A 27715-nucleotide genomic window follows, 5' to 3' on the forward strand; every position below is an offset into this window, starting at 1 on the left:
AACGGGGGAGACGTTAGTTCACCTCCGGAGGGGAAGGTCGCCAGGTCGATCGGTTCTGGCCGCCGCGCCGTGCGCGCGGGTAACGAACGCGAGGGACCTCTCCAGAGCCTGAGCCTCAGATTCCGAACGACCGTCGCGCGGTATGTACCACTCGCATTTTCCGTATCTTCCGATCGTAACGCGCGGACGGAGACGTCTCGCCGGCGCGCGTTGAAACGTCGACGACGGTCCGCGTTCGGTCGGCGCCACGCCATTTCTCGGGCTTGGCGGAGAGCGCGCGATTTCGGCGCTCGCTCGGATACGCTTCGATCGATACGCCTTCGAAGCGGCGATTGCCGGAGAGCGTGCGGAGGACGCTCCGTGGAAGATGCAATTGTTATCGTCAACCGCGATAAGATCGACAGTGATATCACAGTTTGTTGTGTGCCGCGACTGTGGTGGACCTGGAGTTGCATTAGGAGGGTGGATCATTCGGCCTCGTTGAAATAGTAATCAATTATTAGCCCTGAATCGGTGACAATTTTTCTCAAAATGTTTATGAATCGGAGCATTTTTTAGAAATACTGAGAAAGTCTACCTTTTTTTCTCTTTCAAAACTTTTCACACATGTAAATTCTGAAATATTCTATAAGATTCGTAAGAGATTTGAGAAATCTAAAATGTTATAAAACCGTACAGAAATTCTGAATAACGCTGAAAGATATTGTAGCGAAAAACCTGGTGAAAATTTTCTTCCAATTTTTCATATAATTATTATATATTATTATTGTTGTAACAATTATAATACATTATTATACTCTCAATATAATTTTTATATAACTTCCAGCATTTCTAAAAAGTGAAACTCGTTTGCTGAACAAAATTTTCACCAGGACGTCTACACAAAAAATTATATTTCGTTCTATACATTTGACCTAATGAAAATTTTATTCCACTCATCTTTTTAAACTTGAACACTATTCGCGAAAATATATTTGAAACTACGATCAGGGATTCGTTTAATACGTTCGATAAGTGTATTTTCACTTTTCACGGCCCATCTTTCGCACGGCCTTGATAATCCCGCATTTTTCCGATTCATTTCGTTTTTCCGATAATGAAGGCAGAATGCAAATTGTCGCAGATTCATCGCGAGTTTACACAAAGAGTCGGCAAAGAACCACCGAGCGGGTGCGTCGAGCCGAACGAATTACTTTCAACCGCGCGGCAACATGGTGGGAGAGCAGCCGCTGGTCGCTCTCCTCGCGGAGCACGCTGCACGATTCCGTAATATTTATTTTCCACTCACGGCTAGTGACTCACTACCTGGCCGACCGCGCCACGGCGAGCAGGTAGAGCTCGTGTTCGTGTGCGAGATTCGTGACCGTTCTCCCACATCCCCGCTGGCGCGCGGACGCGCGCGCGCGCCTGTTTCGCAGTGGAAGTGCCATGTGTGCGTGCGTGCGTGCGTAGGTGTGTACATGTCACGAAAAGTGCCCATTTCTCTTTCAATTTTCAAGAAAGGAATCATAAATATTTATCGTGTCGTAAATATTTATCGAGGCTTTGCGGGACGCCGCAAAATGTTTAACGAAAGCGGGACGAAAGGACGCGCGGACAAGCGGAGAGTGACTCGCGACGTAACTACTACCCTTTGTTTGACAAAATGAAGGATTAGGCGGTTTGCGCGAGCAGTTATAGTAAATTGGCGAAAGGCAAACAGGACGCGCCTACCGGCGATCACGATCGTCGGAAGGCTATCGAGGGTTAATCGCGAGGGACGTACCTTTGCGGTCGTTGATCGAATTAATGATCATCGTCGTCGACGGGGGAAGGAAGGAAGGAAGGGGGCGATTCTAGATCTACATCCCCTTTATTGGATTTATCCGCGAGGGTTGAGTGGTGCCGCCGAGCCGACGTACGAATCGATAAAATGCGAACTGTCGCACGTGCCGTCCGTGACCGTCGCTCGGCGACGTCACATTTTTATCGCCGCTCAAGGATAATGCGACGCAATTGCGACTCTCTATCGCCCTATCGCGCGAGTCGATTAGCGCGGAACCGATTTTCGTGCGAAATCGGCGCGATTGAATCCGCCCACGTAGCGTCGCTCTTCCCTCGCTAATCGAATGGGCTCAGCCTTGTTTTGTTATGTACCATTTTGACTGTAACCGTAATACGCTTCGCTGACAATGGTGTTCCAACGAGAGTCGAAACGCCCGTTTTCTTTGTTCAATAAAGCGTGAAAGTTCCCAGTGAGCATAAAATCATTGCTTCCATATTATTACAAAAATATTCAATAATTTTCATTCGTATTGTACTTAAAACATTTGGAAAATATTTCGAAAAAAGTCACGTGTCAAATAATCTTCTTAAATATGTAAAATATTATTTTAAAACGTATAAAAGCATACGTACAATCAATATTTCTAAATGTTACTTTCATGTTTCTTCTTACTGGGTTTCGTGTTTCTGCTCACTGGGTTTACACAATAATTTGCGCGGTACTCTCATTAGCCCTGTTTTATAATTGCCGTATCGTTGGATTTTGAGAGTCCATTGTAACATTACATTTACGAGTTTTATAGTATTTCGAATTGTATGATAGATTAATAACGCGATTGCGTCAGCGCAAAACTGCAGTTTTTCGTTAACTGACGTTAGACACGCTCGATCTATTCGTAGTAAGAATTTAATTGATTAATTAATATAATAAGAAATTAATCAAATTAATTTCTTACCATACCCACGTCGACGCGAAACGGATGGTTCTCGATTGTTTACAAAACACGACGGGTGCTTCTCGTTGGCAACTTATTAATCATACGCGGCGACACGGAAATAACACGTTACGTCACGTATAGGTACACGTCCGACGAATCATCCGTAGGAATGTCAGGGTGCCGCGCCTGAAAAAAGAAAAAGAAAACGTTAATATTCGAAACGTACATCGTATAAATCGGGAATCGTTAATGCGCGATGTTTAGACGAATGCGAAAAAATGATTCGCGCAGAAACGACTAAATGGCGAGAGACTAAAATCGAGCTTCTTGATTTTTTTCTTGCAGAGGCGGCTGAACGCCCATCGGGAGATGATCCCGTCGCGAGTGACAGACTCTCGTGATCTACGACCCCGGCACAGAAGATTTCTGCTTCGTTACTTCGATGTAAACAGTGCGGTTGTCTGAGAGACCATCGATCTTCGGCGCGGTCTTTCCTCGCGAAGTTAAAGCAAACGTTATTCGCGCGAATATAAATGGAGAACCGTGGAGTATCGCTGCGCCGTCATTCACGCGGTTCATTCCCGACCTGGGGGACCGCGTGCGGTGCTCGCTGATGATCATCCTCGCGATTAGACCCGCGAGAGAGTGAATTCGTAACCGGATGTGCTCGAACGGGCCGTGAACGAGCTGAGCGCCGAGCGGAGTGGAGTGTGTCGTAATTCGACGGACTTTCCATTCGCGTGGCCTTGCTCCGAACAAGGAAAAGATCGAGGAATCGCCGGGACGATCGGCAGGACGATTCCCGAGCGCGATAAACGTCTCCTTCTGGGGCAGTGTGTGACATCGAGTGTTTGCGGTGCAGCGAGGCAGCGAGGGAGGCGCAAGAAACCGTCCAGGTGATAGCCTGGTCGATCGATAGCGCGGCAAACTTCCGCGATCGATATCCCCGGGGTGAAGCGCATCGGTGCGTTGCACTCGCGCAATGAGAACATTGTTGTTGTCGTTCTCGTTGTCGTCATCGTCGTCGAGATTAATGATGCTGTTAATGGCAACGACGAAGCGATCGACCCGTTCGCATTTCTGCGATTACAAGTGCGTAGAGCGCAATGTCAGGGCGACCGGTCGCTTTCGGTAGCCGAGCGTTGACACGATCAGAAGAGAAGAGGAACACACCCGAGGGAGAGAAAGAGACAAAGAGATATCGATGAAGTTGTAAGGTTGAGAGGTGAGTGCGTTACGCGTCATTCAAGCGAATCTCGCGATCGCGTGCTGCTGCGAGACTTCAAGGCCTGACTGCTTTTGGGTCGCACGCGGTCCTCGAGCGAAACAGGTTGTAAAGTCTATCGAAACGCAAAACCGATGCTCCTCAAGGTCTCTTCCTACAACACGCAATAAATTTAAAAAAAAAAAAATAATGTAATAAGTATCCAATATACTTGTGTATCTAAACGCACGCGATATTCGTCTTCATTAAAGTAATCAAGATGTACAAACGAAGCAATTTTTTTTCTTTTTCTTTTGACACTCATGTCCTTTAATAACGGTGTTAAAAAGTAGGAAAAGTATATAGATTGGGATTGACAAATGTTTGTTCACGTATATTTCCTTAACGATAAGGACTTGAAAAGAAAAGAGATTGTTTTATCTAAAATCAAAAGCTAGCAAATAAATACAGCTGATGATTCATTGTAGAATTCCAGGATTCGCAATGTAATTAGAAGTAAAGGAAGTTTACTGTGGCTGAAGAAATATTTATGAACAATTTATCCAACCGTAAATGTATTTACGGTTGGATAAATAATATTTTTTTTGTAACGATTTGTACAGACACTTGATTGCGACTTAAATATTTCATTGTTTCGGAATGGCAATGGCTGTATTTCATTTTTGTACATTCTTATCGTTAATGTGATAACCTGTCAGTGCTTGACTGATAGAAATTATTTATTCAGCGATAATTTAATCAAATTCATATAAAATAAAAGATAGAAGTAATAAAATAAGAAAACGGTAGTGAACTGCAGCTATGTAATAAGTAGAATTGGATAGTAACTAGTTAGAAGTGAAATAAAGTTAAAAAGTTAATAATTTTTAACGTAACTTAGTTAATTTTAAATAATTTAATTTTGAACCTTAACTAGTTACTTTTAAAACATATAAACTTTTGTCGATTAACTTTTTTCCCCAAGTTAAAAATTCATCTACGTAAAAAAAAAAATTATAAAAGAAGCAATACATTCCCACATAAAAATTACTTTTTTGTTACTTTGTAAACTTAATTTACAAATAAAATATTAAATTTATTTGATGATCCATATTATATTTGTTTTAAGTAATCTAACTTTAAAAAATTACAAATTTCTAATTTAATATGAATAATGCTTTGCAAAATTAACTTTTAATTTAACTTGATTTAATCTTAACGAAACTTTTAACTGAGTCAGTTTTTTATTTAGGTAATGTGGTTAAATTAATTTTATAAGCCATTAACTTTAACTTAATTTACTTAAAAAAATATATCAACTTGTTTAATTCTGATAATAATTGAGTAATATAATAACAGACTGAGGATAGAAAATTATACACGTGTACTAGATACATATGCAACTTGTATACAATATTAAAAAAATGTATTACATAATTATAAGTTTTAGTATACACTTAGCTTCAATTATTTATGTTACCATGATTTTACTCTGGAATATTCTATTCATCTGTTTTTTTTAATTTGTTGCTAAATACTACATTAGAACAAAAACATCTGTAAAGTTAAACTCGGTTCTAGTCCGTCCGGTCTACTTCGTTCAATTTCTGAACGCCGCATATCCGTTCCAATATCGCGCCATTCGTACGGCGCTTTGTGAGTCAAGCGCAATAAAAGTGAAAATCCAAACTTAATTGATTTCAGCTAATCAATGACGCCCAATGATTTGATGCTGCCCACGCACGACCGCGCGACGTCCACGAGGGAAAGTCGATCGTGATCGACGTCACTTGTTCGTTATCACACCGGGCCCGTGTCTAATACATCTGACGTATTGTTGCCCAAGTGTTCATCTCTCTGACGCGGTCCCCACTTCCCTCACCGTATATCGATCGCGAATTCGTCTCGCGAATTGGTGACAAACACGAGTGACGTTACGCCGTGCTGTGCCGTGGTAGGAACGCCAATAATTCGCGATGCTGCCGAAGAAGGAGCAGCAGACGGAGCCGTACGCTCTCGAGGACATGATATCGGATCTCCAAGCGAGGAGGCACTCGCTCGACCACGACGAAGTCGTGCAGGACCCGGCCGAGTTGCTCAAGCAACGCGAGAGGGACCTCGTCCTGGCCGCTGAGCTCGGCAAGGCTCTCCTCGAAAGGAATCAGGAGTTAACGAAGCAAGCCGAGACCCTGGCCGAGGAGTACTCCGCCAAATTGGAAGTGAGTAGACGCGCAGTTTACAGAAATTCAGTTTGCCTGCAGGCACTTTCATCTCATAACTAGCTAATCTAGAACGAAAAGAAATCCCAGTTAGTTAGAGCTAAATATAAACGTAGAATTAAATTATCGTTCTTCCTCCGGTTGTTAAATATAAAGACGTACGATGAGAATATTAAACAATACCGAGGCAAACATTATTTGTATGAGACGCGTAAATTTCTAGAAGAGAGAAAATATAATTCAGTGTATTTTCTCTCACAAAATATATAACTATACGAGAGTAATTTATCGTCCACGCCGACGGTTAAGAGATAAAGCTTATGTAATCTTTTGCGCGGCGTTTAGATAAAAATTAATTAGAAGCGGAGTACACTGCGCGGAGTTTCCAATTTAACGAAGGTGAATTTTACTTTCGACACGCCTGTGGGATTACACCTTCTCGAGGGATACACGAGGCAAGGGGGAATGGAATATATTTTTTACGTGAAAAACTACGCCGCCGAGTCTGCTCCGTTTCGCATGTACATAATGCAATCCGATCGTTGCACGTGCGCAACGGCGCCTGCAGCTATACTGGTTGCAACCAGCTCATGCTCCACTTTCGCGAAACGCTAATCCTCCTCCCTTCGGTTTTATATCTTATTACATTGCTGCCAGTTTTATGGCGAAATGGACGTGGAAATCTCAAGTGACTCACCGACATAAACACAAAGTCTTCGGGAGTCTGCTTGCCGCGACAATTACGGGCGCCTTGAACCGAGTTTACCGAGCTTATCATTGCAACATGTGTCTTATCTGATTGATAAAATGATCGTTAATTGTGTAGGAAGATAAGACGAAGTAACTTCTAATATTCCCATCTATTCAAAGTGGAGATATATCCCGTTGTTCAGTCGAAGACGTTTCTTTGCTGAAAACCTTTTTAGCAACAAGGATGTCGCGCGTGTGTTACTCATTTTATAGAGCTAATGCATCTCGTCGTCGGTCGATCGTATCGAGCGCACAGACCGTGTCGCTTAACGCGTCATTGAGCTCAATGGAAACGACTGCATTATCGCGAATTACTAGTCACTCGTGTCGAGGTAAATGTAGATTCGCGAATAACCAGACGAAGAATTATCTCGAAGGTTTACCTTCTCTCAACAATGATGCGGAGGCCTGGGAGAAGCGACGGCGGACACAATCGCAAAACAACCAAAGACAATATTTCTAATGCCAACTGGCCGGAAATTTTCACCTTCGTGTATTTAGCGAGTACAATCGCTTTCCAACATTATGCCGGCGGCCGGCTGCGGAAAATTTGCTGCCGTGATATACGCGAGCATGCAGCGCACCGATTACATAAGACAATAAATAACGCGGAACTTGATGCCGGAAAGATCGAAAATGCATATTAGACCTCGTCCTTTGTACATTTGAGGCACGTCGAATGAGATATGCGGCGAAATCGAGAGAATTTCAAAAGCTAAGAGAACAAAATGGCTCTCGTATCAACCATCAATCCGATAAGAAAAAATTACGAATATTAATACTACTCAATATTGTTTATTATTTGGTAATATTAAAATCAAAACATCTTATGTAAGATATGTATTAATATGCAATCCAAATAGGGTTCAAATTAGTTAATCCAAATTAATTAGAGGATTCTAAATTAATTAATTCAAGAAAGTTTTCAGCTAAAAAAGGAAAGTCACGTAACTTTATATTCCTATTCTAATAATAGAAATATATTCTTTAATAAAGAAGCTTTGCCATCTCCAAAATAATAAATAAAAAACAATAATTTGTTATTAAAAAAATTGTAATAATGACAAATTATAATAATGACAAATGTTGCTGTGGAAAAAATTGAAAAATTACGTAGTAAAAAATTTTAAAAAATTCTAGGGTATCTAGATAGTAATCGTAAACTTATTCTCAAAAATTAAAGTTTTTAAATTATATAGAAAAACTGGAAAAACTTCTTAAATTAATTGCTTATTTTCGCTGACGTACTTTATGATATCCTTGTTCTATTTCTCTTAATGTATCACTCGCCAGATAAAGTTCTTTTATTTGCAAATTGTTTTTTTTTTTAATATTAAAACAGAAACTTTTATAATTTGACATTTCGTATATTCATCAGTATGCTATCTGGTGCAAGTCCAAAATTAAATAATCGTTTTTAATTGCTTAGAAGTTATCGGGTTTGAGGTATTTACGTTACCGTGTCTCACCACAACCTCTTTCTATTTCTCTTAATGTGCCATAATTTGTCGTTGCAATAAACGTAATTTCTCTTTTATATAATTGGCTTTATTTTACGGCTGTTTGCATGTGATTACCTTAAATGTTTCGTTTCCTCTTTCTTTTATGCCTTTCCGAGAGACACGACGGCACACCGTGAGCAGTCGAGACGGCCAAGCGAGACGGTTAGGGTTACTCGCGTCCGCCTCCCTCAAATACCAGGCTGTTCGTTTACCGCCGAGTATTATTATCGCATTGCACGTATGCCTTCTTACGACGGCTATTCCCTCCTCCGCAAGGAGCGAACAGCCGCGATAGGAATAAAGAAGAGAGAAAAGATAAAAAGAAGCAGCGAATGAAAGTCACCGATAGAACCGTAAATTAGGAGATTTCGGAATCGGGCCACGAAACACCAAGGTCAAGTCTGAATTTTACGTGCGCTCCTCTTGCTTCCGCGCGACGACGATTCGTAGATGCGGTCGAGGACCCTTGCTCACCGGACGATAAACCGCGACGGTTTTTGACGCGAGCGAGAGCACGCGACGTGTTCCGCTGGAATTCCCCCGGCAGGCCGGTTCAAACGAGAAACTGCGCTCGGATCTGCGCTTCTATCTCTACATCGCTTCTAGCGTTTCTATTCTCTTCATCAACGCGCTTCTCTCATAAATTTCGACAGAATTAGCGTAGGTTGCGGCAACCCGCGGTCGCTCGGCAACTAACGCTGCTCACCCAACTGCGCTTTCCTCTTTCGTCGGTGTATTTCGCACTCGCTCTACGCCGCGGCGCCGGTGTTATTTAATTCAAGACCGATTGGCGCAATCTTACAATAATAACAATAAGCGACCGCGGTCGGGCTTCGCCGGGCTGCGATGCGATACCTACCGGCGCGGCGTTTCGTACGTGAACAGCGCGATTCCTACCGACGACCACGAAAGCGTGGAAACAAGCCACTTAGGCAACAACGAACGGCTCCGGAGACAATACCCGGCACTACGCTCTGCCTGCGTCTGCCTACCCACGTTCCCCTATCTTTCCGCGTTCTGCCTGTCGCCTTATTTTTGACCTCCGTGGGGAGGGCCCACGCTTTTACTCGTGCCCTTTAAATCGGATCTGAGCAATTACCCGTTATCCGGCGAGAGCACGGCTCCCGATGCACCGAGACACGATGTAAAGCAAAGATAAGCAAAGAGCGAAGGCACGAGCCTTCGATTCAGTAGTTACCAGTTCTCCGGCGATTAAATATTAAATTCAAGATTTATAGTAAGAATATATTGTAAGTGTTGGAAATACATTGTAAGTTGCTTCGGAAGATGGTAAGGGAAAATTGCTGAATGCGTACCAATCTCCTAAAGCGTATACATCTATTTAATATTTAACACTTCTACTTTATGTACGCAATATTTAGTGACAAAGATAAAAAGTAAATAGAAAATGAGTAATGTAATAAGAATTCAACAAGTTTTATTTTGTTTTGTGCATGCCATTAGCATTTTAAAAAAGGCATTTACATGTAATGTAAATTTTTCATCGACTTATATATAAGTTGATAATAACGTAATTATGCAATTTTATTATGTTGTTATATTTTTATAAAAGAAGGCTTGTACAATATTTTACATATTTACAATTATTATAAAAATTAAATTGATATTTTTATAAACTCTACCAAATTTCCTTCATAGAACTACAAATTTTACTATAAAGAAATGATAACGCAAGATTGATAAGTGATGCTAATAAAACTAGTAATTATGTTAATAATAAAAATATATCAATTAAAAAAATAAATTTAGTTTTATTTTAATGTTCTTATCTTTTCATTGTTGTTATTTATTAATTATTGAATATTTGATCGTTTTTTCGGAAAATAATTAATAAAATAAATATTAGTTAATGGTTTCTTATATTTTTAATTACTTTAATTAATAAATTCGATATTTTCAAAAACGATACGACTTAGGAAACCGAATACGCTTTGAGCAATCAATTTTCTAATTTACACCTTTCATAACATGTTATTAAAAATCTTACAAAAAATTAATTTATTATTACTGAAAGGTTCAACATGTAATAATAGACAATTGAAACATCAAGCTACAATTTTAAACTTTGATTTACATCCAAAACAGCACTAAATGCAAAATGTAATAAAAAAAATACGCATTTGGCAATTCTTCCTTACGATAACATAAAAAACTCTACAAACAACCAACAGACAAGTTCTTGATTTATATTTGCAATAGTTAAACATTTATCTTAATTAATCGAAAGTATGTTCATGATATTTTAAGGATTTTTTTGAAACGCTAAATAAATGAAGAAGTATTAAAGTTATCCACGATAGTATCAAAAAAGTATTTTTTTTCGCACGATGCTTTAAAGGTTTTCAATAAAATGAGAACGTATAAGATATACATACAATAGAACCGAAGATATAAGATGCCTCAAGAAATAAAGAACAAAGACATATAAATTTAATATTTAATATTAAAACGAGAGAGTATCGCGTATCCTCCTTGGAGAAAGCATGGAGAAAAAGCTCCCAATGTTTACATTTACAATGGCCTACGAGAACCGTACATCCGAGAAGACAGGTGTCTTCCTCCAAATGACGTGACTTCCTTCTCGCTTCCGGATATTCTTTCCGGCGGAGACAGCTCTCTTCGGACGTTCGCGTGATTGTGTATAAAGTGACGAAATCACTCAGGAAAATCTCCAGCCTGTCAATAACCATTAAGACATCCGACGTTAATAGATTAGGCAACAAAGATCTTTCTCAACATCGCCAATATCGTGGCCGGCGTTATTGTACAATCATTCTCCCGGGGTTTTTTCTCGAGCAACATTTATTTCTCTTTTTCTCGTCTCGCTTTTTCACGGCAGCGTTTGCGAGCGATTAATTGCATCGACGGCGATGAGTAAGACTTAATTGCGTCACCAGGCAAGTTTTATGCGCCCGTGCTGTTGCCTGACGTCACGACGTTATCTATGACGAGCCGCGTCTAAGTTGTACACGAGCGTGTTTATTCGCGATCGCCGTTTGAACGCACATTGCGTGCGTAAAACATTAAGCGTGAAGGCGATAGCACGTTCCAGACCGAGCGCCGGAGGCGGGACCGCCTAATGCTTCCGGTTTCGTCTTTAATTAAGCTCGCCACGCTCGTATGTGGAATAATCGCGGTCCCTTATACAACTCGAATCGGTTGAAAGCGTCGCGAATTGTATATCCACGGAACGTATGTATCGTTTCCTCGACCGATCGGTTTCCTGGCCATTCCGGCTCGTCACTCCCTATCAGTTACGCCGAACGGTAAATTATGAGCGTGCATAATTAATAACTCGCATGCGAAACGTCGATCATGCGCGAATGTTCGTCGCGTAGAAACGTTGGCGGTTTGTCCTCAAGTTCGGCACGTTTTCATTTTCGCTGATAAATGTGCCGTCGTTAATTAGCGACACTTTTCTAAAATCATTCATCTATTCTATTAACACGAATTACGTAATGTACATATGTAATATACGTAATTACATTTTATAAAAATAAATATAAGTGACCGAAGAGAAAATATTTAATAATTGATTGAATTTTTAAAAACAGGAATAAAAATCAATTTGTTTTGTTTTAAATTCGCCCGAGTTCGCAAGTTATTCAGAGGGAAACCCGAAGAGCCGCTTTCCTACCACCTAATTTACGATCGCGTTAATTAACGGGCGGACACAGTCCGTAGATCATTTGCGGTCTCGTCATCTATCACCGAGAAAACCTCACCGTAAGTCCCGCTCGGCGCCGGCGATTGAAATGCGAACGAAAATACGCGCATTCGTCGAGGAGTTACACTTTCATCTCTGCTTTAGCGAGGCGAGAAAAGAAATGGGTCGCGATCGCGAGTCGTAACGAAAGCCGCGCCGAGCTGAGTCGAGTCGGACGCGGTTGCTCGCGGTTGTATAATTGGTCGTCTGAAAGCGGACTGCTTGGCAACCGGCGATTTGCAACAGCGATAAAAAGCGGGTCTGATATATGCAAGCGCGCACGCGCGCGCGCGCGGAGGCTGCGGCGCTTCCTCGCGCCTCGAGAAAGCCGCCGCCGAGTTTCGCACGCCTTCGCATAGCCTCCGATCTAGGAATCGCGCTCTTTGTAATAATCGAGATCACCTATTAACCTCGAGACGCGAGCGTGCTAATTAAGCGCGGGATATTTAATTAGAGTGCCACGGTCGACTTTGACGTCTCGCGCTTGAATTCGGGCGAGAAAGGGGGAAGATTAGCTTTGCTTCTGTGAGAACGACAGGTCGTTATCCAGAAAAAAGTTTGTTCGATTAAAAAAATATTTGTTTAAATTCAAAAAAATTTGTGCATTTTGCTACACAGTTAAAGAAGTTTCTTTGATTTGAAGAAATCTCTTGGTTAATTATTCTTCTTATTGGAAGAAATTGGTTGTGCTACGCAAACTTATTTTAAAACGAAAGAAATATATTCATGACCAGAACAATTAAATTACTTTTTACGGTTCTGTTAGTCCTTTCTTTGAATTAAAAAATTATTCGTTTAAATTTATTCAATGAATTAATTTATTCACTTAAAAAAATGTCTAATAACGTCATTTCTCGAAATCAAATAAATTTCCATTTCCCTCAAAGGTACTTTCACTCGAAAGAAACAATTTCTTCAATTTAAACATAACTTTTCTCTGGGTGATCCTAATGCAATTTTTGTTACGAGTGCTCCATCCCAGTTGAGAAAGATTTTCCGCACGTGTCCTTTTTCGAGATTGGTGCAGAAGTCCTGTATCAAAAAACACGCGACAACTTGTTTTTACGTTTAATTCCGAGAGCAATAGGGAGAAACAAAATTATACAGGGATAATATAAATATAGACAAGATAATTCCATGTAATCCATTGTTTCCAATGAACGGTGGCAGAATTCGTTATGCAACGAAAGAGCACACAATCGTTCCGGCTGGCTGGTTTCGAGCGGAGAGAGAAAAGGAATGTGATGTAAATGAAGTCACGTTCGGCCTATCTTGCCTGCGTATGCGTCCTGGAGCTTTCCCAGGTATGCCATAACGAGTTAAACGACGTTTCTCGTTCGCGTCGGAGCGAGGAGGAGAAGCGCACGCGATCAGAGCCAGGCTTTTGCGAGATAACCGACGTGGGCGATGGTGCCCCGGGTGGAAGCGTGACTTTTTTCCCCGAGGCTAGAAAAAGTCGCCTTTTTTTTATCATTTCCCTGCCCCTTTCCCTCTCTTCTCGGATGCGGGCCTTCTCGTGGCGCTCTCGAGTCGTTATCTAGTTTTGTTACACTTCCGGCGGGGCCTTTCGTGCCTCGCATGAGTGCCTACGAAAAGGAAATTCGTTCGGTCACGAAGTTCGAGAATTTCTCTTTGTGCCAGGAAACGATATCCTTTCTGTCTTTCTTTCTTTTTCTCCTCCCCTTTCCTTTTTCCGGTGCCACACGAAAGTCGGCTGCGCGTATCAGCAATGGGATTTGCAATTTAACTTCAGTCGCGTTTTCTCGCAATTTCACCTTTTCCTTTCGGTTTAGCTTACGTGTAATAATACTTATTACAAAACTGTTATTTACCCCGTATGGATTTGACATACAAAAATCGTATAGGAAAAATGTAGAAACGTTTACATGCACGAAGAGAGAAAAGTTTTGCAACATAGAGTTGCTGCGCTCGCGTCAAAACCGTTATTGTTCAAATTTCGTTCCCGAAGCACCCTGACCCAGTTCGTTCTCCAGGCCGTGAAGCGAACACCGCGGTTCGCATCGGTACGCAATAATAGTCCGCAGCCACGCAGGGCTAATTGCAGAAGCGCGATCGCGATGAAGAAGTTGGCGCTCGGCCGGAGGATGGCGAAGCGGGACCGGCGCGAAGCGGACCGGAAGGCCTCGAAAAAAGTAGACCGTTAGGCCGAAACCCCTCGAGAAACGTTCTACCCTCTTTACTCTCTCCCCCTTTGCGCTCTTGTTTAGCCGCGTGACTGTACAACGGTCACGTTTATAAAGTCGTCAGCTGTGTTGCGATTGTTTCGTACGGCTGCGCGCGGCGAGACCGCTTTTTCCACGTTTTATTTGCGCCGACACAATGGAGGAGAATTGTTATACTTATCTTGCTTTGCGTCTCCTTTTTCTTTAAAGTAGGATTAGAAAGGCGGAATAAATTGCGTCGCTTTGTTAATATTAACAAAACGGAAGGTCAATACAGGTAAAGTCGCTCCTCTTCCCACCCTAAGCTCCAAATATAACATTTTTATCAAATTTTATGTTTAAGAGTTACGAGAAAAAAAATGAAATGCCGGAGGAAAGTGTAATACGTAACAGAGGAGAATTGATGTACTCGTCTTAATTGTGCTTTGCTCTCTTTTTAAAGTAAGATTAAAAAGGAGTCACTCATCATTAACGAAACCAGAGATTGACTCGAAAAAAGTTATCCTTTTCTCATTTAATCTCCAAATACAAGTTAACATTTTTGTAAAATTTTATACAGTTTTTAAAAAATAAAAATTTTAATAAAATTTTATATAAAAATGTAATAAAATAATATTTTATAAAATAACTAATGGAATATAAAATTTTATAAAAATTTAGATATGAGACAAAAGAGAATGTCGGAAGAAATAAAAAATAAGAGAGGATAGTCGATATACTTGACTGCAATACTAGGTGCAATAATCGATATTCTTATCTTGTTTTGCTCCCTTTTTACATTAAACTGGATTAGAAAGGCGGAATAATAAGTGCTTTGTCTTGCTCTTTTTAATATTAACAAAACGAAAAGTCAATTTGAGAAAAAGGCGCTTTGCTCCATTCTCATTCTAATCTCCAAATATAAAGTAAAAAACATTTTTATAAAATTTTACATTTGGAAGTTATGAAAAAAAAATAAATTGCATCGAAAAAGGTGCATAATAAAAAAGAATCTCGATACTTTTTTTTTCTTTTACATTCGTAGTAAATAGGATTAGAAAGTTAGAATAAATCGTGTGACTCTTCGTTGGTATCAACAAAGAGGCCTCCTCGGAAAAAGTCGCTTTGTTACTCTTTTTCACTCTAATCTTTAAAAATGTGAGATAAATAATATTCCTATAAAATTTTACATTTGCAAGCTACGAGAAGAGAGAAAGAAAAATAAAATGTTTGTAGGAAAGTGCAATAAAGAGACTAGTTTCAACGCGATGTGTTTGCGAGTTAATGGAAGATTCTTGTAATTCAGTCGCCGCAGGGGGTGATTTTTTCCCCCGCGAGTTTCACATCCAATTGATGGTCATTCCGGCTGCAGGTGCAGCCACATCAGGATATCGCAACCGTTTCTAATGTGCTGGTGCTTCTAATGGCTACTCGCGCATTTAACATTCCCTCCCCCCCGCGGCATGTACGATCAAAGGAATTATCTCAATGCCGGTAATTGTCGCTTGATTGTTCCCTGAATCGTAGAAAGCTGAAATCCCGAGATCGAGATACGATCCGCGTTCTCGGCGATCGATCTATCGCGCGGAGATAAGTCCGCAGCTTCCTGTTTCCCCTCGCGTTTTTAAAATAAGATAAGATCAACCCGTTAAACAATTCGAGCAACCGTTGTTTAATGCAAATGGCAATCAGGGAAATAGACACGTAAACGCGATTGCCCAGCCTGTAATCAGAAGGTTAACACTTGGGTACCGTTAAGCGGCGATTAAAGTGATTGTTATTAAAGTGATTGTTATCCCTCTCCCTCGCCCTCCCTTCTCAGGCTCGTGTTTCCTCGCCGATGCGGAACACCATAACGCCGACATTGGCGGACTTTGTTTCCGTTGTTCGCTGTACTGTTAAATCTTCGCCGATCCGAGCCCACGCGATCGTTACCGCCTCCTCCGTCCGCCGCACCGCGTCGGGACGAAACACGAAAAGGGCGGGATGTCGTGGACTCCACGACGTGGAGCGATCGCGCGGGTGGAGAGCCATCGGCGTCGCGACGCCGGAAACGCACCTCGCGATCGCGCGAGGCGCGAGAAACGAACGCAGATCAGCCGATTAGAAAGCCGCGAGCGATACTCTCATTGTTCGCCTAATTGCGTCTCTTCGCGAGAGGAGAGAATAACGGTGTTCGCGGTCGCGCGTGCACGCGTGCACCCACAATAGCCGGTTGCGTCGCTGCGCCGTTGCCGCTGCGCCGTTGCGTCTCACGACCGTCTCGTCGCGTGTCTTTCAATTACAGATGGCAAGAAGGCAGTCTCGCGCCGAGAGGGACATAGCGGTTGTCGCGATGCGGTTCGTTTCGATGCGACTTTATACTTGGAGTTACTTAATGCCGAATATATTAGAAGGGAGCTGCATTAAACATGCCTCGTGTAATTGGAGAACAGCGGCTCTATCTCTGTAGCCGTATCTTATTTCTCCAGCTCTGCGCTTTGAATGGATCTTGTATTAATAAGAATATCATTTGTGAGCCTTTAATTACGCTCGGCGAGCGGCTGAAGTCTCGCGTTACCCCGCCCAAGTTTATTCCGAAAAAAATATCTCTATTTCTCCTCCTTTCCAGGGAAAGTTAGCCGTTTCGATCTGCGAATGCCGTACAGCCATCGTCGAGTGTCGCGTTGCGGTTCGACACGCGATACACATAGATCATCTCTCGTTCTCCGCTGCGGTTCACCGTTCGAGAAAGGGTGACGGATATACGTACTCTTGTCGCGCGACACACTAGCGAACAATAGCCGAGGGAAACCGGGGCTGTTCGCCGTTTGCTTCCCTCGACTTTCCGCGGCGCGCGAGTGACCCAATTTTTTCGCTGTCTCCCGCGCTTGAGTAATGCTTGTTCCGCGCGCGCGCGGAAAAAGTAAGTCGCGCGATGAGAAAGATGCGCCGGAGCAACAATGCAAAAGGCTCGCGCAAATTACACGTCGCCTCGTAATATTCTGTTACCGCGTCCGAGCGTCTCATTAAACGTGGATCGTCGTTTAATTAAATATTATACCAGCTGAGTTTCCGCTTGCATCGGGTCTCGCCGTCGCGCGAGCGAGAGAGAGAGAGAGAGAGAGAGAGAGAGAGAGAGAGAGTAACGCGAGCGTCGCGCGGCTATCAAAATATATATCAAGTGACGTGCTGCGTCCTCCTTCGGATGATATTCGATGCCCCGGCGATGTCCTGTCGCCCGCGTCGCTTCCGCGACGGATGAAAGTTTTCATCGTTCGCGACGACGACGTAACTGCGACTGTTAACCCGTTTATCTAGACTAGGTTGTGCTCTGGGCTAGAAATTTACTTTACTTACTGCGAAATCGTCGCCGTCATCTGTTCTGCCATCCGATTAAAATGATCGGACGGCAACGGAAAGCAGGACGGGACAAGAGAGAGAGAGAGAGAGAGAGAGAGAAACAGTGAAGGTTCAATTTCCGACGTGACTTGAATTTTTCCAAGTACTCGACGTCGAACGTGATTATACCCGCGTTCGAAATTGCATGCGTTGTTCTCTCGTGCGATCATCAAAAATTTTGCGCCGCTATCGAGCAGATGCTGGCGATTTGCTCGCGATCGACTCGATAAGATAAGGCTTATCTTCGTTTATGAGCGCACAAAATTTCCGACGGTAGCTCAGACAGAGAGAACGGCCGCGGCCTTGGATGATTTTACGAAAGTGCAAACCACGCAAATTTCGTTTGCCAACAACGGCGATTTAACTGTCGATGAATCACGCGCCGTTTGTAAGCTCGTTAATAATAACCACGGTTCAATACCGTGGCGATCGGGCTGATTAAATTAATTAACGGCTATATATCCCGGGCTCGCGCGTAATCCGCTCGCGTAATATCTCCGATCAACAACATCCGCTAACGATCTGTCGCATTTCTTTTACATAATTACTTAATGTACAGTTACACGGTTACATATTAATGTCTTAATGTTAATTTTCTCAGCCCGTTTTCTCAGCCGTAGATGACTTCGCCGTGATTATTCATCGCATTGACGTTAATTGGCCGCTTTTAATATACAATGTGCCACGATACTTTACTTGGGGAACAAAAAATCGTTAAAAATCCGCGTGGTAGACTAATTATTATTTTTTTCATCTCATTTCGCCATACGACTCAATAAAAATATTCTATTAATTAACAGCTAAATTACATACGTATATTGATAACAGCGCAATTCATATTATAATTACAATGGAGATATTCCAATGAATGAATATATATAATACCACGCGAAGCCTTTACAGCCGATTGCTTTACCGTTGATTAACGCTAACTGTAACTAACTGCATTCTCTCGCACCAACTATATCGCGCTGTTACGCTGTGATCTAGAAACGGATAGGGAATTGTTGACCGGAGTTTGTTAACTGGACCATCTCGATATTGCAAGGAACGTTCCATATGTATTACCGCTTTATGTAAACTGAGAAAAAAAATTGTCTTAACACAAAACATTGCTCATTGGGTTTTAATAGCTTATTTGTTTGCAGTCAAGTTAAACATTTTTTAATTAAAACAATTATGTAGATAAAATAAAGAAATTTTTAATCAAGTAACTTTTTCTGCCAGTTCTAGAAAATATTCATTGTTACACTATTTTTATATGTAAAATTATTTAGATTCTTTAATCTAAGAAAACAATTTAATCAAGTTTGATAATTACTAGCTGATTTGTAAAATCATTAAAATATAAAAAATGTATACAAACGTAAATAATTTTACTTAACCAGCAAATAAATGCATCAGAATACGTATCAAGAAAATGTATTTTTTTTCATTAAAAAAATTTCTCTCAGAGTAATTACGGAAAATTATCGAGCCGAATAATCATCCGCCGTGTTGCTTGTTCCTGTCTCGTCTTTTTCTTTGTCACATTGTTGGTTATACTGACAAGGTGTAACTCAAACACTCCGCACCTGACAGCCGCGGTTTTATCGTAATTAGCGCGTATCATCAAACACGCGTCTTAATTACGCGTTCGTGCATACGGTACGGCGGAACAGCGATCTACGGAAGAAAAAAAAAACAACCGGCTTCACGACTCGCTGCGATGATGATTGCGCCTTGTATTTCCGGCCGGTCACCGTGGCTCGCTTCTTTTTAACTTCCTTGGCCGAATGCGGCGCGCCTTTATTATTAACGAGTGTCGTAAGAGCCGCTACCTAATCAGCATTTTCGCCACTCGTTAGTAAAATTGCGTAACGAGAGTCCGACACATGGGAGACTTTATCATGGTTCGCCAAACATTGGATAATATAATATATCGCGGAGATTTCTGGTCGAACCGTTTTCAACCAGAACAGACGCACGGCGGATCGAAGTTGCTTTTATATTTGCGTAAAACTCACGCACGCGTGACAGGATATTTAATTGTGCAAAACGACCATTGCGAGAATAAATATTACTTTGTTTCGAGGAAGCATATTAATGACGCATGTGCCATACAAGGGAACTTATGCGTATCGTTTGTCTTACCAGAAAAATATGCTGTCTAACAAAGGAAACGATAATTGGAATCTTGTTTTATCAAAAGACAGGAAAACACACTGTTAAAAATGTCATAAAATTCAATGTGTTTTTAAACACAAGCACGTTAAGTTTAATGTATAATTTTATGAAGTCTGAAAAATGTGTGCATACAATTTGCACATTTGATAACATTATATTTTTAATGTGCCTGTTTACAATTACTTCTGTTGTATTACATTCAATTTTGTTGCCTATTTTTACCACTGTAGCAGATTAGATTAAATAGAATTTGTGCACGGAAAGAACGGTATGGCTAAAATATCTAAAAATTTAGCTGGATACAGATCTGAAAATAATTTTTCAGATCTGTATCTGTTGCGTTATGTAAGAGGCTCCAGCTAAATGTCAAGACTTTTGCAACACTGCTAATCTTGCTTAAGAATCTAGAGAACGTACAGTAGCCTGAAAAGTAAATAAAATTTGGAAATATGTTTACTATTAACACTTTAAATAAATTATATATATGAATAAGATTACATTTTTATTTGATAATATATTTTTATAGCTTATTTGATCTATTTGTTATTAAAAATTAAATTTTTTTTAACACTATTAAGAAAATATTAAAGAAAAATTTCAATTTTTTGTGTAAAATTTTCAAGTTTCAAAATAATTTATATAAAGTTTTATTGTGATTGTCTGTTTAATTATTTTGTAAATAAATAAGTAAATTTTGTTTATTTTACAGAATTGATCTCTGCATTGCAATGAAACTTTATAATAATCATCTTCAATATTTAAAGTACTTAAATAAAAGATTCAGATTTTTTTTTATTATTAATTGTATTTTCAGTAGAGCACATGTCTACTTTTATTGAAATAATTTTTTATTCAGATGGAGAATCGCTGCCAAATTTTTTCTACTTATTTTCAATGTAAAATAAGCTGCAATTTTTTCATAACTTTCTTAATGTTTTGAGAAATGTTCTATTATACATCCTTAAACATCCATAATTATTTTAAGAATTCAACAAAATAATTTTCAAATATGTATCTTAGTTAATTTCTTAGACGCTTCAGTAAAATCGTTCTTTCCGTGTATAAGTAAAAAATTAGTTTACATGCATTTAAATTAAATGTACAAGTCCGGGATATAGCGTTAATTAATTTAATCAGTCTGCCTACTACGGTTAACGCACTATTAATGAGTATCCACGATAGAAAATCAGTCAGTGATAGAAAATCAGTTTCTCTTTCGTTAAAATAAGAATGACTACCAGTTTTAAATACCGAATATTGCGCGAAGAACGAAACATTTCAGTAACAATAGAGTCGTTTGTTCGAATTCACTGCGTTCGCGTTTCGCGGGCTCGGCGAAATTGAAGTAGGACGCTTAATTAGATCATTAGGCGGTAATAACACTCGCGTGCGCTCGCCGTCGTCCGCCGCGTTCCTCGCGAATAATTAGCGGCCCCGGTGGCTCCCCTCTTCCCACCGGTGGATCGAAGTGGATGAATAATAAATTCGACAGCCCTGCGTTAATAGCCGTTTCCTCGGTGCGAAGAACAGCCGGCGGGGAATTTTCTCCCACGCGCGCGATAATGGATTCGATTAACGAGGTGCACCGATCCAATTAAACTCGCTTCTTCGCGTCGTCACGGCCGATAAACGCGCCGCATGAGAAATTACGTAACGTTTAACCACGCGCGAATGTCCACGCGAGTCTTCTCACTCTCGTTCGCATACGGATTCATCCGCCGAGATCGCGGCTTTGCGCAATTGACATAGATCCGCTTTCACTGATCGACGATTTAATTCTCCGCGGTTCAACGTTTTTTTTTTTTTTTTTTTTGTTGCTTTCATAGCCCAATCAGGTTACCGATAGTGTTTTTTGCAAGGATTTTTGGGCTCTAAGAAATCTGAAAAAATTCTGATACACTTTCAACGTTCCAGAATACGATTTCACAAATTGTTTAATTAGAAACGTCTTTCACTTTCTTTTAAATATGTGTTTTCATTCGAGGAAGAATAATTCAAAACTGAAAATTCGCCTGGGTCTTTAAATCTCTGGTTGGACCACGAAGAGTTAATAATCGATTCAAACTGTAACAAGGAGAAGTATAGGAAAACAAAAATTTGAAATGGAATTTTGATGAGGAAGAATTACAATGGGTATATGACAGAGATCATTAATTAACATACAATTTTTATAGAAATATCTGTTGATCATTATTGATTATGATGAGTACTTTTTATTATCGCAAACATCCAGTCATGATAAAGTACAGATGGTATTAAGATGAAAGGCGGAGGGGGCTGTAGAACTCTGCGGAAGTGATCGTGAAGAATCAGTTGATTAAACTCATCAAAAGACATAAAAATTACAAAAAAATTAATTAATTTATGTAAGTTTGTATATATTGGCTGACTTAAAATCAATGTTAAAAACTAAAAATTAATAAAATGGATGTTTTTCAAAAATTAAAATAAATTAAAAATAATTTTTTAAATGCGATAATAAAGATACTATCGTAATCTACAAAAATTAATTTTATATTTTCACAAAAGTTGGATCTTAATTGGTCTAGCATTTTTCTCTATAAAATTCTCCAAAATAGGCTTTTTTCAGACAAAGTAGGATATCCCAACAAAGTACTATAGAATGAATATTCTCTCAACCAACAAAATTAAATCAAGAATTGAGAGGATGACTCTTCAAAGAGCTATATTATTTTATATCATTATGTTCACCAAAAAAATAATTTTGTAACATCTAAAACTTTATCTAGATACAGATCAGAAAATAATTATATGTTGGGCCGTCAAAATAATTATGTACGTCCAAGCATGATAATGTTACCGCAAACAGTTTTGCTATTCTGGCAACCAGGTTGAACATCCGCTACAATTTTTTAAACGGCTCAACATAATTACTTTCAGATCGGTTTTTCAGCAAAATTGCTCTTTCCATATTACTTTGCATGAGAAAAATTTAGGGTTTGATTTTTCTTCTTCTCTCGCGATATCGCGCAGACTCGATGATTCCTTTACGAGCGACCAATCTATCCCGGCCGTTCCGCCCGCGTCGGTTTTTGCTGGATACGTTCGTTCCACCACGTAACGGATGGACCCGGTTGCGCTAGCTCGCGATCACCGCCGGACCCGTCACAGGCCATTGCCTCGCGCGATTACGGACCTCCCCTACCTTCGTCTTCTACGCCGCGCTCTGTTCGATTGCGCGCGCTCGGCATTATCGTTTTCTTCGAGGGAAAGTGAACGAGGTGCGACGCAATAATGCTTGCGCGTCGGTCCGCCCGACCGGCCGCAACGCGCCGCGGGAATATAATGGTGATTAATTCGCGATTATCCGCGAAACTTCTTTTTTCCCACGATCGTCGCGACCCGTCGCGTCGTCCGGCGCGGCGCAACGTGCCGATTTTTTTGGCAAAAAAACCTCCGCTGCGCTTCAAATGCGCTATTAACAGGAATCAACGGACAATTCCTTGAAATTTAAGATGGGAATTCTGAGAGAATGAGGAAATATATGGTGTATATGTGATGAGTAATCAGTGAATAAAGAACCGGTACAGCTATTTCAGGCTAATGGAAAAGGTTTCATTGGCATCTGACACTGAGCTTGAAATTTTTTGACTCCATTTACGTTAGCCGTTTCTCAGGCATATCTTTCCCTTTCTTTGGAGCGGAATAGTGGTCCGACGGTGCAGAAAACGATGGGGGGGTGTCCATTAAGCCGCACGTTGGCAGGCATTTGCGCTGCGGTGGTCTCACTCGTCCTACCGTGTAATTAGATCGAACGCAGACCGGAGATCGGCGTGTTTTGCAATAAGAGTGAAATATCCGTTTCGCCGCGATCGCGCGACTTTACGACGGCGAACGAAAGTTTCAGAACTCGCTCAGAGACAACGAATTTTAACGCTTGTATCTTCAACTTTCCTGTTCTAAATTTGATTTCAATTTTTTCTGAAATTTTGCTTAATTTCTATGTAAGCATAGCTTAAAATGTAAAATTAAAAAAAAAAATTTTTACAAGTTAAAATGTAAAAAATTGTAATAATTGTAAACATTTTAAAGATATGCTTCACAAATAGAGAATTATTTTATTATCTATACAGCAAAAAGGTCGTGAAATTTGCTAATCAAAATGCTACAGCAAAGTGTTCAAAAAATCAAGTAAAATAATTAATTGTAAATGTTTATTTCAAACAGTAGTTTTTTTTTTAAATAAGGGATTAAATTTGGTCGAAGTCGCATGTTCGTAGGTGTGTTAGCATTAGTAATCACGGGTTGCTGTCTAAACGTAATCTATGATTAATTAACTTTAAATCCTTGTAACACCAAAAGAATTAGTGCTTAAAATTTACAAATAACTATTTTACTTGATTTTTCAGAAACTTTTTTGCTATAACATTTTGAATCATAAATTTTAAGACAATCCATATATGCAAGTGGTAGATAAAATAATGTAAGCAGCTGAAAATATTATACATAATGTTATATAATATTATACTGCTTATTGTATTAATAAGAGATTATAATAAAATAAGCAATGTATTATGTAATATTATACAATTATATAGCGTTATGTATATTGCATATTGTTCTCTTAATTATAAGAGCGCATAATATTTTCTTTACTTTTCAAAACTGTTTACAGTAACTCGATGAATAATATTTAAATCAGGCAGTTAAGTATATGCTGGCCTAAAAAAAATGTGGAAATTTTAAAGAACAGAAAACAATTTTGAAAAATAGTATGAAAAGCAAATTTTTTTCCTCGAATATCACTTATACATATAATCAATTGAGGCCCGGTTTTTCATTATCTGGTTAACTTGTAGTTAAACTTAACTTGATGTTTCAACCAATGAGCTTCACTTATGGCATCATCATGAGTGAAGCTCATTGGATAAAACATCAGGTTAAGTTTAACCACAAGTTAACCGGATAATGAAAAACCGGGCCTGAAAGATATTCTCTAAAAAAAATCATGCAACATGTCATTAGTACCTATTCCAGCATAACTTATTCCAACACGATAGAATGATCTGTTTTAATGTCAAAAGGTAGATTTATTTCTTTTTAATGAAAAAAAGCAACATCGTATTTCCTAAGTATTCACATTTTTGTCCGTCCCCTCTAATTTATGAATAATCGAGAGAGAGAGAGAGAGAAGAGGCCGATGATACATCTCTCATCCGTTCTCCATTCCTCTGAACACGTTTAAAAGTTAATTAAAATATCTTTCTTCAGTTGAAGGCATTTTAATATTACCGGCATACTTATAGCGCGTAAACACGAAAGGCACGAAGCCAACAGGGCCGATTGTATCGAAGACAGTAACGTATTCGTACCAGTCGCGAGCTCCTCGCGATGGTATATGATCGCAATCTATTGAATTTTTATTTCGCGGGATGCGCCGTCGTCGTTCGTATCATCGATGCTGATGCCGCCGCCGTTCTCGGCCGGTGTCGCAAGAACGGGACGAGCGAAGAAGGATCGTGAATTAGACAGGAGTCGTGAGTCACGACTCCGGGATCGTCTCCACTTGGCAACGGCATTAAATCACCAGCGAAAAGACGCAACCGTATGCAATTATTCGCGTTCGCGTGCGGCGCACAGCGTTTTGCAAATTGCAAAAAATGCAACCGCTCCGCCGATTGGCGCACCGTCACGGATCTATGACTCACTGCCTGTCGCTAATAGATAGTGTGTAAACAGCGTTCGATAGTGTTTGGCAAATATAACGGTCGAGATGTTCAGGCTTAAACATCTCGACCTGGGCGAATCGTAAGTCGCGCAGTCGCCTATATTTAAATCTGCGCCAATTTTTGCGCGTTCTATATTTCGGCGCGTCTAATATATTTGGTAATGAGACTTATAACGCGGTTCAAGTACTGAAGTGCTTCCAAACATATCCAGCAACTCGTGTGTGCCGCTGCTCGCGGCCTCGGCTTGACCGCCGGCCGTTTCGGAATCGCTTGCACGCACCGCGAGCAGCTCGGTCGCGGAGGAAGCGACGTCCGAGCAGCCGCAAAAATCGCCCGGTCCCGAGTGTGACTCATCACACTCGAGAGACTTCAACGCGCGTGTTTCCGCGAGAGCACCGGTATTTCTGGCTGGCGGCGTATTTGTGTTACACGGCGTTGTATCGAGGCGCAAAAAACCGCAACTGGAGTGACGTCGTCATCGCTCGGGAAAACGGGATGTCGGAGATACATGATTCTACGTCGAGTCCAGGTCGCAGCCTCCTTAGATGCGTAAGATTACGCGGCGTTCTCTCTCGACGAAGACTAACCAGGCTAACCACGATGGGACCTGGTTGTATCCGCAACAACTAGATTTCGCAAGAAAGAACCAGTCTTGGTCACCGTTTTGGTCACAGCTCGTCTCATATCGAAATGTAACAAAACGAATATTTTATTCCCATTTTATTACTATTAAAATAGAAGTTTTTTAAAATCTTCCACGCTCGACGAATCGTTGCTGAGCCGATTCTGCAATAACGCAAATTTGTTTCCTTCTGACGCAAGATATTTTTGTGCAGATGCCAATTTAAAAAATTGCAAATGAATACTTCGAAATGAAATATGATGCATAATTTGTTTGGATAATGTAAAATACTGAGAACAATCCACTTTAAATGATTTGCAATTAATCAGTATTTGACTAAACATTGATTATCGAAGTGTTTTGATAAAATTAATTACTCAAGTATACCTGGAAAAAATTTATTGTCCCTCCGCAATGTTGAGCGATAAGTCTATTGTTCGTCTTTCACGGATCGACTTTGGGGATCGGTGAACTGTAAGCCTGCGGGCATACTGGCGATCGGTCGATGTGTAACCATGGGAGACCAAGGCCGTGCCTTCCAACTCGATAAACCTCATCGACATTCAAGCCCTCTTGTACGCGAAAGCACCGCGTTGTTTTCTATGCACGTGCGTTTTACATTTCGTACGAACACAATGACGTTTTACAACCAAAAATAATCTGGCGATCTGCCAATTCTTGTTGGATAAAATTTTGACCGGTATTCATAGTCCGTACTTATATTCGAGCTCGTCTTAAGATGTTACAATTTTAAGATGTTATAAACCAATCATTAACACTTTAAGAATAAACTATCAATAATTTGTCTCTTTGTTTTGTAACATATTCAAGACGAAAGCATAATTTTAATTCTGTCAATATGATAGATAACAAAATAATAATAACTTTAAATAGGTACATCATCATTTTGATGTTGTAAATATTTAACATTGGTTTGAGTACAAATAGTAATTAAATCATCTGCTTGTTGTCAAAATGATAATTTATCATTAGAGCCCGATTGCATTTACGTTGATTGCGCTTTATCTTATCGTTATCGGTGTTTTAGGAAATTCTTAATCCTGATTGTAACACGATATGTATGATCTAATCCGCAATTGCGGTAGAATGTCGTGGAAACATTCAACGGTATTGAAAACATGCGAGTGTTGTGCTCTTTATAAATAAGAATCAGTGTGTTATTCATTTAGAATATTATATTTATAACTGTCATCATCACTGATTATCTGCTACCGTTCAGTGATTTCGAAGGATCAAAATCAGCGAATATATTATTAAAAGATAATGTCTATATTAATGATTGATATAAGTATAGTGCTGAAATTAGAAAGATTTCACTGATTCCGATTTAGAGAGTGGAAGAAAAGCGTCAGAACTTCCTTGGAAAAACGTCGACACAGCGACAAAGAATAAAGTATAATTCTCCATGCTCGTTCGTGAGATTGTGTTATTCTCCGTAATACGATTGCGCAAACGTCGCTTTTTAGTATTGCAGCTAATTAACGGGATTACCTCATCCGGTAAATGGAGTTAATTAAAGCTAACGCTTCATTTAGAATCCGCCCGCGATTTTCCGATTGTTATGTCTTA

General features: G+C 40.2%; 1 protein-coding gene across 1 annotated transcript in view; it reads left to right on the forward strand.

The window, feature by feature from the left end:
- Positions 1-3715: 3715 nt before the first annotated feature.
- LOC105195222 (bicaudal D-related protein homolog) overlaps positions 3716-27715 on the forward strand; it is a 30342-nt gene continuing 6342 nt past the window's right edge. The window contains exons 1-2 of the mRNA XM_026130982.2: positions 3716-3927; positions 5611-6125. Of these exons, the coding sequence (XP_025986767.1) occupies positions 5883-6125 (243 nt within the window). The 5' untranslated portion in view covers positions 3716-3927; positions 5611-5882. The remainder of the gene's footprint in view (positions 3928-5610; positions 6126-27715) is intronic.

The sequence above is a fragment of the Solenopsis invicta genome, chromosome 5, assembly GCF_016802725.1.
Source record: "Solenopsis invicta isolate M01_SB chromosome 5, UNIL_Sinv_3.0, whole genome shotgun sequence".
NCBI lineage: Eukaryota > Metazoa > Arthropoda > Insecta > Hymenoptera > Formicidae > Solenopsis > Solenopsis invicta.